Source organism: Sorex fumeus, unplaced genomic scaffold (genome assembly GCF_029834395.1).
Source record: "Sorex fumeus unplaced genomic scaffold, SorFum_2.1 ptg000020l, whole genome shotgun sequence".
In the NCBI taxonomy this organism is placed as follows: domain Eukaryota; kingdom Metazoa; phylum Chordata; class Mammalia; order Eulipotyphla; family Soricidae; genus Sorex; species Sorex fumeus.
Window position 1 is genome coordinate 12,456,425 of NW_026606077.1, and position 14,044 is coordinate 12,470,468.

Here is a 14,044-nt window from a genome sequence, read left to right on the forward strand (position 1 = left end):
TTTATTCAGAGAAGTTTACTTAGAGAAATGTGCAGGGAAAGAGACACACACACTCAAGAGAGAAAACAGGGTAGAAAAAAATCTGATTTTAGTTTTTCTAGTTATTTTGATTTAATTTGTTTTGTGTGTTGGTAGCCACACCCAGTGGTCCTCAGGGACTCTGCCTGGTTCAGTGCTCAGGAGACCATATGTGTTGCCAGGGATTTGAACCAGGGTCATGGCTGCCAGCACTGCATGCAAAAACCAAGTGCCTTCTCTCCTGTACTATCTCTCCAGCCTCATGCAACTCTTTCATAAGTGCAAGAAGTTCACATAAAACAAAGCTGCATTTGGGAAACTTCTGCAGTAGCAAGTCCACTAATCATAGTACCCATACCCTTGCTATAAATTTTTAGGATTAGCAGCAAAATTCCCAGAAGCCCCCTGGGTAAGCGATCTTGTTCTAAAAATAAAAATGGCCTTTATTACAATAATGTTTCCTCCCTTCTCAGCCCTTCTGAGAGCCGCTGCAGGTCATTACTGAAACAAATGTGCTGTTGGGGCTAGAGAGACAGTGTAACAGTACAGACAGTATAGCTCACTGCCTTGCTCACTGCCAGACACCAGGTCAATCCCTAGCACCCCAGAGGATGCCCTGAGCACTACCAAGAGTCATGTCAGAGCTCAGGATCAGAGCACTGCCGTGCATGAGCCAACCCTCCTCACAAATTATTAGAGAAACAGCTGTGCCTCTTAGGAAATGGTCACAGGTAGGAGAGCGGGGGAGCAGGTGGCTGGCTTCAGCAGCCTTTGTGACCAAGTAGAGACCTGAGAACAATGCCGCAGCTGTAGCCCACTCCAGGCCTTCCCAGAGCAGGGGCTGCTCAGCCTGGCCAAGAAAAAGGCTCACAAGGTCCATTTTGGTGCTAGGGGGAAATCACCAAATCAGAACATGAATGTATGGAAAGTCTGCTCAGAGAGGGGGGAAGGTAAGGCTGAAATGGCGTGCAAGTGAGCAGCACCCCAGAGGGACCCAGCCTCTGCGGGTCCCCCCAACCCCCCCCAAGGAGTCTCTGTTCCCCCAACTCCAGGGTTACTGGTCCTGCTCTGTTCGCTAAAGGGATATGTCATCTCTGTATCCACCAGGAAAGGAAATATTCCTAGGACGTGAGAAAGAAGGAGAGGGAAATCACAAGAGATTAGGAAATCGCAAGAGCACTTTAGCTTTGATTTTAAATGACTGCAAAGCAGCACAGGGCCACATGGAGATGCCCTGTGCTCCTTCCCCTGCTCAGACAGGGAGGAGAGGCAGGAGCAGCTGCACAGGTGTCTAGCAGAGCCCAGGCACCCAGGGACGCCTTGTCTCCGCTGCTACTCGGGCAGCAGAGGGAAGGAAAACATGATAGAGAAATGAGGGGGCTGCAAGGCAGCAAACTGCCAACAGATACTGCTCCCTGCTCCTTTGGTCCATAGAGACCCTGAAAGGTGACAGACCAGGCAGAGCTGAATTTGAGCAGCCTTTTCTGCAGACCACAACTCAAAGTCAGGCGAATGATGCTCCTCCCTGATCTCCAACACCCTCGCCTACCCCATGCTCTGGGAGCCCCCAGAGACCCACACTTCAAGCGAGGAGGGTGCACAGTGCTCCCCAAGGCTGACTGACACTCTTCCTGTACAGGTATTAGGAGGCCGAGAAATCCAACCACCCAGCCCAGGGCTCCACCTGGAGACAGTCACCTCCCACAGGTCTCAAGAGCTCAAGTGGTCCTCCTTGCACAAGGTGTCTCCTGGAAACAACAGATTTGCTTTGCAGGAAGCTCTTCCCCACCCTGGGGCTTAACACCCGGGGGAGGGAGGAAGGACACCCCAGGCCCTACCTGCCCTTAGCTTGGACAGATGTGGACAAGAAGAGTGGCCTGGACCTTTGGTTGGGGGATTCCCACCCTCATCCTTTCCTGGGGTCAGAATCAAGGCCCTAAGGCTGACACACCTAACAGGCCCAGGAGGACTTGGCCTTCTAAGAAGCTGGGGTTTGCAAGCTGGCTGCTGTTTCAAGCTATGTTTAGTAAGCAAAACAGGAATGGAAGGTGAGTGTTGGTGTGGGACGGGAGTCTTCCTACTCAATGAGCTGGTCGCTGTCTCCCTTAGGACAGTTGCTCTATGAACTACCATAAAGAGAAGCTAAAAAAAAAAAAACGGGAAAGAAGAAAAAATGGGAATAAGGTCAGTTTTAACCTCTTTGCTAAAGCCACCTAGAGGAAGGCCTAGGTTCATTAGTGACTCCTGGATTCTCGACAAGTGGGAGGAAGCTGTCTGCTGCTCCATTTACTTCTGGGTGAATGAACAGAGAGGAAGTCCCAGAGGTCTCCTGTCCAGGAAAAGGCGCAGAGCTTAAAGGGGCCCTCACTGTCCTAAGGAAAGAGCCTTGTCCCCCAGAAACTGAACCAGGAACCCAGCTTATGCTCAGCCAGGCCCCCAGCCTCCCAGCTTTCCTACACCTTCCATGGCAGTACCTGGCCAAGTTCATGAACAGAAAGGGCGCTGGGTACTTAAGAAGTTGGGTACATTTAATTGAGTTTTTGAGTGTTCTAATTCCTCTGGGCAAGGAAACAGCTCTCCTGCCCTACTTCTTCTCTACTCAAACACTGGAGAACAGGTTTCTTTTCTGCAATGAAATTTTCAGGCCAAATGCTGGATGTCTATTGTTGCTAGCTCCCCAAAGCGGTTGCTTTTCTGCAAAAAGCCTCGTTCTGGACCCACATCCTAAAAATGGGGCTTCTAGTGCACCAAATTGAGATGTTTGGGACCAGTAGGCACGCGCCAGTCTGCCTGCTCCTAAACATAGCCTAGTAAATTAAACTCGGAAGCATCAGCTTGCACAGCGTTCCGTGTGATTCTCCAAGCACATGCTCCCCGGCAATGACAATGCTGGGCACTGACGTTGTCATCATCTCTATTTCTCAGTCTCCCTCTTAAGCAGATTTCCTTGCAGCTGAAATGGATGCTCCAAGAAGAACCTCAGTCCACCGGGCCAAGAGGGACCATAAACCATCAGAAGAGCTTGGGGGAAAATTGTACCTGCCCAAGTTATGGCATATGTATGTATGATGCCCAGACATGGTAAGCCATATACTGGAATTCCACCACCACCCTGGAGCCTCCTGAGCGGTGTTACTGGGCACAAGCACTGAGCCGTTTGGCCCGGCTAAACAGTATCATCAGCAGTATCATCAGACCGCCCCCAGGTCCCACGAGCACTGCTTGGGAGGTCAAACACACACATACACACATTCACTTAAACACACACTCCATTTCCTGCAAAGCTTTCAAGGGTTCCAGCTTTTGTTGGGAAGGAAGGAAGGAAGGAAGGGAGGGAGGGAGGGAGGGAGGGAGGAAGGAAGGAAGGAAGGAAGGAAGGAAGGAAGGAAGGAAGGAAGGAAGGAAGGAATCACATACACACACATACACACATTTGCTCCTGGCCTTGGAGTTCAGCATGAGATAGCCACTGGATGTGAAATCAGGACTCAAGTTGGCCTCCTGGAGTCACAGGCTCCAATTTACCACCCAACTCTACTCCCCAAGTTCTGGCCACTCAACAGTCAGAGAAATAATAGAGGCATTAAAATGTAGCATTGCATGCTGCTGACCCCATTTCAGGGAGCAACCCCTGAACACAGGAGTAGGCTCCAGAGCACCACGGGGTAAGATCCAAACCTCTCCCTGCCAAAGGAAGAAAAGAAACCAGACTACTCAAAAGCATTCTGGCAAAATGCACTCCAAACACTTTGTTTTCAACAATGGATGATTTCACTTGGCAGATTTTGCTGAAAGAACTAACAGGTATCCCTGGCCTTGAATAGTACCTGACACTTAGCAGGTGCTGGAACAATGGTTAAAGGAGCAGATGAAAAGGTCAGAGGAGCATTTGGCTTGTGAAACAGTCTTGATCTTTGCCACTGGGCCACTTTCCCGTACCCTCCCAAGTGCTGGGTGCTTGCTGTCCACCAAACACTGCTGATGAGGCCTTGAGACCAGCCCTGTCTCTGACACCCTCTTCTCCATCCTGGGAGAAGAAAATATGGGCACATGCACCTGACCCTCTTTCCTTGTCACCCTTCTACGGCACTTCCTGTGACATATATGTCTACAATGCACAGCTTCAAGGGAGGACACAGCCTATCCTCTGGCCCCCAGACAGCTCTAGAAGGCTCTATGAAATGAACATTTCCTGGACGACTTCACAGTGGTGAGTAGGCTGGGATGAAGCAGCTTCAGAAACAACTGAGACTGAATTTATGTCCATGCAGCAAATGTCTCTGGCTGGCTAATCCAAGTCAGGGCCTGCCCAGACACCCTTCTATGGCACATGGTCAGTGCTAGCTCAAACTCCAAGGTTTGGTGAAGGCAATGCTCCTTCAGCTTTGCTTCAGGAAAAGGATTTATTCTCCAACTTATTACCCTACACAATCCCCACCTCACTCTTTCTATGGCCAGGTAAGTAGGATAATAGGACAAGAACAAAAATAACATCAGTTAATGCTTAGCAAGCACTAACTACACAAGCTGTAAGTCAGTGCAGCATTAACAGTCAGGAACTAAGACTATCCCCATCTGAACAGAGGACGAAACTGAGGCACCAAAAAAAGCCACTCCTGGAGGTTAACACCTGAGTGATCAGTGGGGCTGTGACACAGAATGAGTGAACAGGCTGGTTCCCACCTGCCAAGACATACATCATGTGGGGCAGCTCCCCAAGCCAAAGCCATATCCCTCCTCAGGGTGCATGGTCTGCAGAGAACTGGGGATGCAAGAGTTAGAGACGGAGGCATGATGAGTGCTCTACCATTTTTGTGGGTGCCAAGAAAATACAAAAAAGACGTAAGGAGCCAGGCAGAGATCTAGAGGGCATGGGAGACAAGTTTACATGATGTGGGATTAGCCAAAGGGAGGAGAAGCTCCTCCTCTTTGAAACAAAGGACAGAGGTCAGATGACTGGCAAAGAAGGACCCAGGCTGACTTACGAGGCACCTGTGGACTGAGACTCTGTTCCCTTAAGTTTACCAGGAAAGACAAAATAACTGCATGGACTGGAGAGGTGCATAAACAGATATAGACAAATGAACAGACAGAGACGAGATGGATGAGAGGATATGGACTGAAGATGGATATATATATAAATTATAGACTGATATGATGAATGGACACATAAAAGGATGGATGATACAGAGGGACAATCATATCTAGATGATGTGTAAATATAGATGGATACAGATGATGGACAGATATAGATGGATGGATAAATAGAGGGATGGACAGATATGGGTATGTATAGATACAGATGGATGGACTGACATGATAAATGAACAGATATAGAGAGATGGATATAGATGGATAGACAGATTACAGATGATGTACAACGATAGATGATGAACAATAGAGATAGATGAATATAGATAGGTCTACAGATACAGACAGATGGCTATAAATGGATGGATGACTATAGATGGATGAACGGATATAGGTGGACAGAAATAGAAGGATTGATAGAATAGGGGATAAAGGGACAGATAATCTATCACAGACAAAAAGGACACCCAATTTCTCACACATACCCCAAAATATAAACCTCAAAGGCGAGTGGCCACAGCAGCACAAGTACTTGTTACGAGAGAGCCCAGAAGCTCTAGGGCTCCAAGATAAAATACGGAGATGAGCAGGCTGACCAGGCTACATGGCTCATCTCTCTAGAGCTGACTTCCAGATTAATTTCCAAAGCTCTCCTTCATTTCCCCAGGGGATTCCAAAGAAGCCAATGCCCTCTCAGCTAAAATGAGCAGTTACTCTTCAAGGGAGGCACTGAAGAGGCGGCACACCAGGCAGGTGGCCTGCGGCTCCCAGCACAGCCCCACAGCCAGGAAGGCTGAGGCACCTGAGCCAGACAGAACAGAGTGGGGACTTGAGTCGTGGCTGCAGTTGGGGTGATGGAGGGAATACAGAAGCGGGAGAGGAAGACAGAGGGGATGACTTTTGAACCACATTCGCAGGCACAGCCTTAGGAAATGGAAATCCATGTAGTGAGAGCAGTTGGGAAGCTTAGTTCTACTGCAGGATTCAATTATACCCGTGGACACAGATGCAGGAAGTTCTCTACGAAAAGGAGATGGCAGAGTGTACCTCACTACCCTGTGCCATGGTGACTGGAAGAGAAGGGCCATTCGTCACTTAGGGGAATAGTGACAGTCACCCAGCAGAAGAGGAATCAGCAAACATCTCCTTTCCAGGCCCAGAGAAGCTGGCGAGCACCTCAGACTGGGGCGGGGGGCGGTGGGGGGGTGGGAGGGGAGGGGGGGTCCTACTCAATGCTGCCTTTGTAGCACACTGCAAAAGAAGCTCCAGCCAATATGCAAAGGAGTGTCTGGCTGAATCCCAATTTGGTTGACAAACGGTGAAATTTGAATTTCGTGTCACAAGATTTCATATCACATGTCATAAAATATCCTTCATATGTTTCTTTTTAAGGAAACATTTTTAAAACTTAAACACCATCCTCAGCTTAAGAGTCAAACAAAAAAGGCAAGGAGGCAGGTTTGGCCCAGGGGGTGCTAGTTTGCAGGTCTCTGGACATGTCCCAAAGAGGGTCCTTTTCGGGAGACAAAGCCTTTCTGTTCTTTTACTGCAGGATTCCCTCAGACATTCAGCTGCTGGTCTACATCAACAATCTTGCAAAGAGGATCAGGAATGAAGTCAACCCAAGTTCCCAGAGAACCGTATTTTATCCTGGAGAATATTACAGATGAGCTTCCTGCATAACCTAGTAAGCCTTTTCAACCATCAGCAATGGTGTCACCAAACAAGCCTGCGTCTTGGAAAATCTACAATGACAAGCAGTTTACGGTGGATCCTGAGTACCTGACAGATTCAACCTCTTCCCTGACCCCTGGTTTCCCACCCAAAGACACTGGGTCCCAAAGAAGACTAAAACATCCAAGGTAACTTTCTCAGACCACTCTGTATGTTTCCCAAGATAAGGCAAGTGTGTCTTCATTGATTCTTTATTCTGTTCAAAGCACAAACTCTTATTTATGCAAGGGACAAAATAAAGAGTCATTGTTAAGTTCTGAAAGGCATTGCAGGCAGGCCCTTGAAAAGAAGTCTTACTTAGGGGAATGAAAACAACTCTCGCAAAATCTCCATTGACGCCCGCAAGCACCAAGAACAGGATATACCCTTACACTGTGGGGGAATTTTGACTAAAAATACAGCTTGTGAAACCTGTTTTCTTTCCCCTGATATCTAGGGCATTTGTAGGTGATATAAGAATATTATGTAGACATAACTCACATGTAAAAAAAAAAGTGGGCGCAGATAAGAGAAAGATGGAAATGTGAGCTGTATGTCAATCTGCCACCAGGCATCACTGAAAAGGAAATGGAGAGGAGGAGGCTGGTGAGAAATATCACTGGCACCAGGAGCCATCCAAAGGGCGAAAAGAAGGCAAAGAATGGCACATATTTGATTAGGCGGGCGCCCAGCGCAGGGAACTGGTGCTATCGCGGATGCAAACAGCACAGCTGCAAGCATGCTGACTTAACTCTATTAAACAAATCCAATTATTTCTACCCAAAATGTATAGTCGATACATATTTTCTTTGGAACCCTGGGAGATAACGATGAGATGGTCCAGCCTATGTCCATAATGCTCAAGTAGAAGATCACCCAGGCTTTTCCCAGAGGAAAAGCCAGGTGCAGTTCATCGACCCCAGACATGAAAGCGAGTCATGAGGATTCTCCGATCTGGGATGTGAAGTGTACGTCTCCTGGAGTGATGTTCAGATAGAATGGCATGAGGATACAGGGATTACTGACCCTCAGACTGTCTCTTTGGCAGAGTATCTGAGAGGTGACTTGGCACGCTCAGTCTTTGAAGAGTAGGCGGAATCGGGGGCATGCGCTGTAGACGGCCCCAGCTCACATAGATCACACCCTAAAGTGAGGCCCCGGGACACTGTTGGCTGAGGAGCTTAAGCACTCTGAGACCGAGAGGGAAGTGAGTCTGAGCACTCAGAAATGAGGTGTAGCTTGTGTGGCTTTGTGAGTGGAGAACACACATTTCTGTGCATGTAACTGCAACACAACTGCCTGTCACGAACAGGCTCCTGGACTGTGCTCTTCTGTATTTCCATCTGGGAAAATGTCTTCCCATTGCTTCTCTGCCTGTCCATCTCATTACTGGTGAAACAAGGAGATGAATTCGACCAGGAGTCAGCAAACGGTATGGCAGGGAGCAAATCTGGTCCATGCCTGATTTTGTCAAGAAAGTTTTACTGAAACACAGTGACATTCGTGTACGGTCAGTGACCACTTTTAAACTATAGTGGTGGCATATAGTTGGGATAAAGTCCCTGTAACTGGCGATGCTTAAAAGATTTACTATCTTACCCTTTAAAATGTCTCAACCCTGAGCTAGACTACTGCCAATGCTGAGTTTGGCTTATGACTACAAAATACAATAGAACACTCGGAAGCCTCCAGGGTGTTTCTTGCCGCCTTAGTTTATATTCAGCGATTGATTCGGAAAGATTTCACTGGGGTCTCAAAACTACATTGTACCAGATATCCACACACATGTGAAATTCACATGGGGGAGTGAGGTAGGTCATCAGCACGAATGGCGAAGGAGAAGAGAGACACGCAGACACAGGTGGGGATGGGAATCGGTGGAACGGAAACTCTGAGATAGTGTTTTCCATGGACTGCAAACTTGGCTCCCAGCAGTTGGACAAAACAAGAGCCACAAACCCTTTCCCGATTTAGTGTTTGCTGCTGGTTCACCAGAAGGACACTGCCACCCCCCACACAAAGAACTATTCATCTTAATGTGCTGAAAGCAACTAATATAAGCTGAGGTAAATAAAGTCTCCAAACAGCCAAATGCTAGGAGGTATCCTGGGGCATTGACTGCTACCCAGAAAATGCCGCCCCCCCCCCCCAATGTGGGCCAACTCCAACTCCCAATACTTCTAGAATGTTCCAAAACCCATAAATAGGCATGTGCCACTTTCAGAATCAGAAAACAAGTTATTTTAACAACCCCTCTCACACCCCCTCCCCATCCCACACACACACCAAGGGTGAGGGAAGTAGTAACCCTCACTGGCTTCCTTCAATCTAGATCTCTGAGCTAGGTGCTTTGAGCAAAGGTTCTGCACTGTCGTGTTGCTGTGGTGGAGCTAAGCCTGAGGGCTGAGGTGAGGGACAGGCCTCAAAGTTCACCTGTCACTCTGAGGTGGAAACTCGGGGCGTTGGTTCTATAAGGCCCGGGTGGAAAGTGAGCCCATCTGTCGTATTTTACAGAAAACCCAACAATGTTCTATCTAGTTGGTCATATAAATAATTCACGCCCCATGCTCGCATCCTCCTTCCTGGAGCCTCAAGATGTGGCTAATACACAAGGAAAGAAGCACTGACCGGAGGATGGGCAGAGAGACGGAGAATCCCCCACAGAAGTTGAGGTTCAATTGGGGCTTTAGCCACCAGACAGGCTAAAACTCTCTGGGCCAATCCTGCCACAGCTGGGCCTGACCCTCAGCTTTGAGGTGCTCCCCTGTGACTATGAGACTAAGGAGCAGAGGCCCAGAGGCAGAAGCTAAGCACCTAAGTCACATGGAAAGGAAAACACATTAAAAATTGAAAAGGGAAATTCAACAGCCGGAGCCTAGTCTTGCTCCATTGTGGCAAGGATAAACGTTTGGACAGCTCAAGACAAACACCGCTTCAGTTCAGGAGGGGCAGGAGGCTTTTTCCTCCTGCACATTGGGGTTGTAATGGGAAATCTGTTTCTTGCTCAGAACAAAAGTCAGGCTTCTCCTTGGAGGAGGATGTGCTCTGCAGGAACTCCCTGAGGCTGGTTTGGCCCTGAGGAGTCAGGAGCCATTTAGGAAGGACATCCTGAGACCTTCCGAACTCAGCCTGGTGTGAGGCAAGTCCCAGGCCTAACAGACTTGCTAGTGCATTCAAATGTTAAAAGAGTCAGGCCAAGAAGCCTCCAAAACTCATTGGTTCAGAGATGGTAAAGTCAAAAATGTCATCACCCAGGCGACAGTTGGCTGTGACATGGAAAAGAAGCAGCATTATCTGTAACTGGGAAGTAATGACAGGGACAAAGAATCGATGGGGATCGGGGGTGGGTTTAGAGATGTATAGGGATCAGCATGGTCCTATCACTTCAGGTGGCAATTATTTTTAATTTTTATTCGTGAAACACCATGAGGTACAGTTGTAGATTTACAAATTTTTGTGCTTGGGTTTCAATTACACAATGATCGAGTACCCATCCCTCCACCAGTGCCCATTCTCCACCACCACTGATCCCAGTAACCCTCCCACCCCCCATTCCCCCATCCCATCCTGCCTCTGTGGCAGGTCATTCCCTTTTGTTCTCTCTGTGGTTTGCAAAAGAGGCAATGAGTGGCAATCATGTTCGGTCTATAGTCTACTTTCAGCATGCATCTCCGATCCTGGGAAGATCCTCCCAACACCTTTTATTTGGTGCTCCATTCTCAATCGGAGCTGCCTTTTCCCCTAGCGTGTGCAGCTGGCCTCCAAGCCATGGAGAAACTTTGGTACATCTACACAATGGAGTACTATGTAGCTGTTAGAAAAGATGAAGCCATGAAATTTATATACAAGTGGTACTACATGAAAAGTATTATGCTAAGCTAAATGAGTCGGAAAGGGATAGACATAGGTAAATTTGTTTTTAACAACCACTGCCCTAATCACTGTGACTGAGCTTCCATAACTGCAAGATGGCAATGAACTCCTTGATAAGCTCCATGTCCACTCTAGCTTGGCACGAAATCTTGCCACTCAATAGCCAAGACAGAAAACAGTCAATACAGAGCTGGCCTTGCCTTTGAATGGATTATGGTGCACAAGGCACAAGATGCCTCCAGGACCTTACTTAGAGTCACAAGGAATCGATGGGGATCGGGGGTGGGTTTAGAGATGTATAGGGATCAGCATGGTCCTATCACTTCAGGTGGCAATTATTTTTAATTTTTATTAGTGAAAAGTTGTAGAGTCACAGCCAGGTACAGCTTGGTGCACATGCCCGTGAGGTTCTAATTCCACAGTATCACAACCCATATCTACAGTTTGCTGCCAATACCTGGAGTTATTTCCAGCCACACCTTCCAGAGCCAAGGCACCATTCCTGGCAACCAGCACCTTTGGTCTTTGCTCGTCCACCTTTGTTTCTCTCGGCTATTCTACCCTCAAATCTCCTTCACCCACAAAGGCATTTCAAACCCTTTAGCTCGACACATGAAGGTTACAGGCCACCTCCAGCCACTTTCCACCTTTCTGGGTGCCTCTGATTCTGATGCCCATGCCGTGCTACATCCCTTCTCTACCCCTGCTTCTCCATCCCCATGGAATAATCCTCTTGCTTTGGCTTTCAAGTTCTGAAATTGCTGTTTGAAACTCAACTCGTAGGATTTTTCATTTTTAGATATTCTTGGCTTGACCTTCACATGGATCCTGATTTTTTATGTCTTCTCTTTCACCAAGAGTGTGTTTGGCTCATGCTGAAACCACAAGTGCAGCACCTGTCTCCCTGTGTTGGCTCCAATGACCACCCCCAGATGTTGCCGTCCCACTCACATACCACACAATGCTGAGCCTCAGACCACTTCCTAACAAGACATTCTTCCAGAGATTCGCACCCATGGAGCAATGGAACCAGGACCACCCCTTGCCTTCGGGGCCTGGAAAGAGACCTGGAGCCAGAGGCAAGCTCAGTCACACCTGGCTGATGCTGCTGAAGAGAATTTTAACTCCCAGCAAGGGCCACGTCTGTTGCTTTTTGCAACCACACTGTATGCTCACCAGCTGCTGTCAGAGTATCCAGCCTCCGTTTCACTCTGTGGGAGATCCAAACCCAGGACCCAAGCCCTGTAAGCTTCCCCGGCAGGTTCAACTAACAACCATGCACAAATGAGCAGTGGCAACTTGGCTGAAAGGTCGGGAGGGGGGCCAGGATGGTGGGTGCAAGTCATCTAGCCTCCTCACTGGACACTCAGCACTGCCAGTGATGCTCTGGTCCCACCAGTGTCTTTCTGTCCATGTCTCATGAGCTTCTCACCCCTCTGCAAAATTCCAAATCTAAATATCCATCTGGCCACCTGTGGATATCAACTGTGGCCTGCTGCCCATGTCTTAAGAAGCCTCCACTGATGGTTACCAGAACCCTGTCCTCCTGAAAAGTTTAGAGGGCATCACCTGTGCCTCAATCCTGATGTCCAGGAGGCTTGCTATTGTCATGGTGAGATATTTGTCCCCAAAAGCTGTTCCCCCATCATGACAATGATAGTTGAAAATTACCACTCTGGCCAAGAACTGGGTGCTTAAAGGAGATAAAGGAACATGCGTGATAACCCTTCAGTATCTGTACTTCAAACTGTAATGCCCAAAAGGAAAGAGAGAGAGAAACAAGGAGATAGAGAGAGAGAGAGAGAGAGAGAGAGAGAGAGAGAGGTGTTTGCCATAGAGTCAGGCTGGGGCAGGGATTAGCAGGAGGAAAATTGGGGACATTAGTGGCGGGAAATGTACACTAGTGAAGGAACAGGTGTTTGAACATTGCATGACTGAAACCCAATCATGAACAACTTTGTAACTGTGTATCTCATGGTGATTCAATAAAAAATAAATTTTTTAAAAAGCTGTCCCTAAAAAAATGGAATCGTGAGTGATATCATCACCACCTCCCTATGTTATCTCTTCACTGAGTTTTTGCGAAGAAGAAAAACCAACAGAATAGTACTTGACAGTATTCCTGAATCATTCAGGGCCTCTCAGCTGTCAGTATATCCCCATCCACTTCATGTTCATTTTGACCGGCCATATCAGAGCAGTTTCCAAAATCATCATAAATTATGTGGGAGGCAACTTTTTTTCAAGAAAAAAAAATTCTAACCCAGAGCAGACCCAGGAAAACCAGGGCAGGGTTATCCTGGAAAAAGCACCCACCTCAAGGATGACAGCCTGGCCAATGTGAGAGTCTCGCGGCTGTCTGCCCAGAGCTCTGCCAGACTGTGCATGGAGAGGCCAGGTTTCTTGGTCCCCTCAGGCAGAAACAGCAGATCCCACACACAGTCCTCGCCAGAGACATGGGAGCTCTGCGGGCACGTCAATGAAACCCAGAGAGCATGTGGGAGGTGGACAGGGGGAGGGTGAGCTCTGGGTATGACGGGTCTCAGAAACAGCCTCGACGAAAAGAAGGTGCCAGAATATGGCATGGCTGAGGATTCATAACAGGGGTGAGATCACACAAGCCAGGAGGTCAGAAAACTACACACACACACACACACACACACACACACACACACACACACACACCCCCTAATATCCTGGTGGGAATGGGTCTCCACAGATTTGATAAGCACACGTTGCCTTTTCTTCCTCTCCCCTCCAAGATAACTGAGTCGTGTGCATGTGCATGTGTGTGTGTGTGTGTGTGTGTGTGTGTGCGTGCGTGTACTTGCACTCACAACTGTTCTGTAAACAGAGAAAAGTGCTCTGCATCTTGCCCAGCAGACACTCTCTGCCTGCACACTGAGCCACACCTCCGGGCTGAGATGCCCCAAGGAACCCGCCTCTTATCCATGACCAGATGGAACCACGTGGCGTGAGCGCCTCCCAACAGCCGGGCAGAGGAGCCAACACCCCACGTCCCCAAAAGCAGCACAGCTGTGGACAGACACTGACCTCCCCAGGGGAGGATGTAGCTGGGGACTCACCAGGACTCTGCCGGTCAGCGTCTGGGCAGATATCATCACGCCCGCCCAGTCCTTCACCGAGGTCATCCAGCCGACCTCGGCTGCTACTGCCTCCTCTTTCTCATCTGCTGGCTTGAGCGTGCCATCCGCCTGGCTTGAGCCGTTGTTGATCTTCTGGGCCTCCTGGCAACAGAGAGAGAGAGCAAGGGTTGGACATGGGGATCAATAGCACTTAAAAGCACAATCTACCCCATGGGGCCGGAGAGACAGTACAGCTAGGAGTG

General features: G+C 48.5%; 1 protein-coding gene across 20 annotated transcripts in view; it reads right to left on the reverse strand.

Annotated features, from left to right (window-relative positions):
* KCNMA1 (potassium calcium-activated channel subfamily M alpha 1) overlaps positions 1–14,044 on the reverse strand; it is a 771,897-nt gene that overhangs the window by 557,641 nt on the left and 200,212 nt on the right. For all 20 annotated transcript variants that reach the window (XM_056113556.1, XM_056113555.1, XM_056113550.1 and 17 more), the window contains exon 2: positions 13,782–13,943. In XM_056113556.1, coding sequence (XP_055969531.1) covers positions 13,782–13,943 — 162 coding nt within the window. The remainder of the gene's footprint in view (positions 1–13,781; positions 13,944–14,044) is intronic.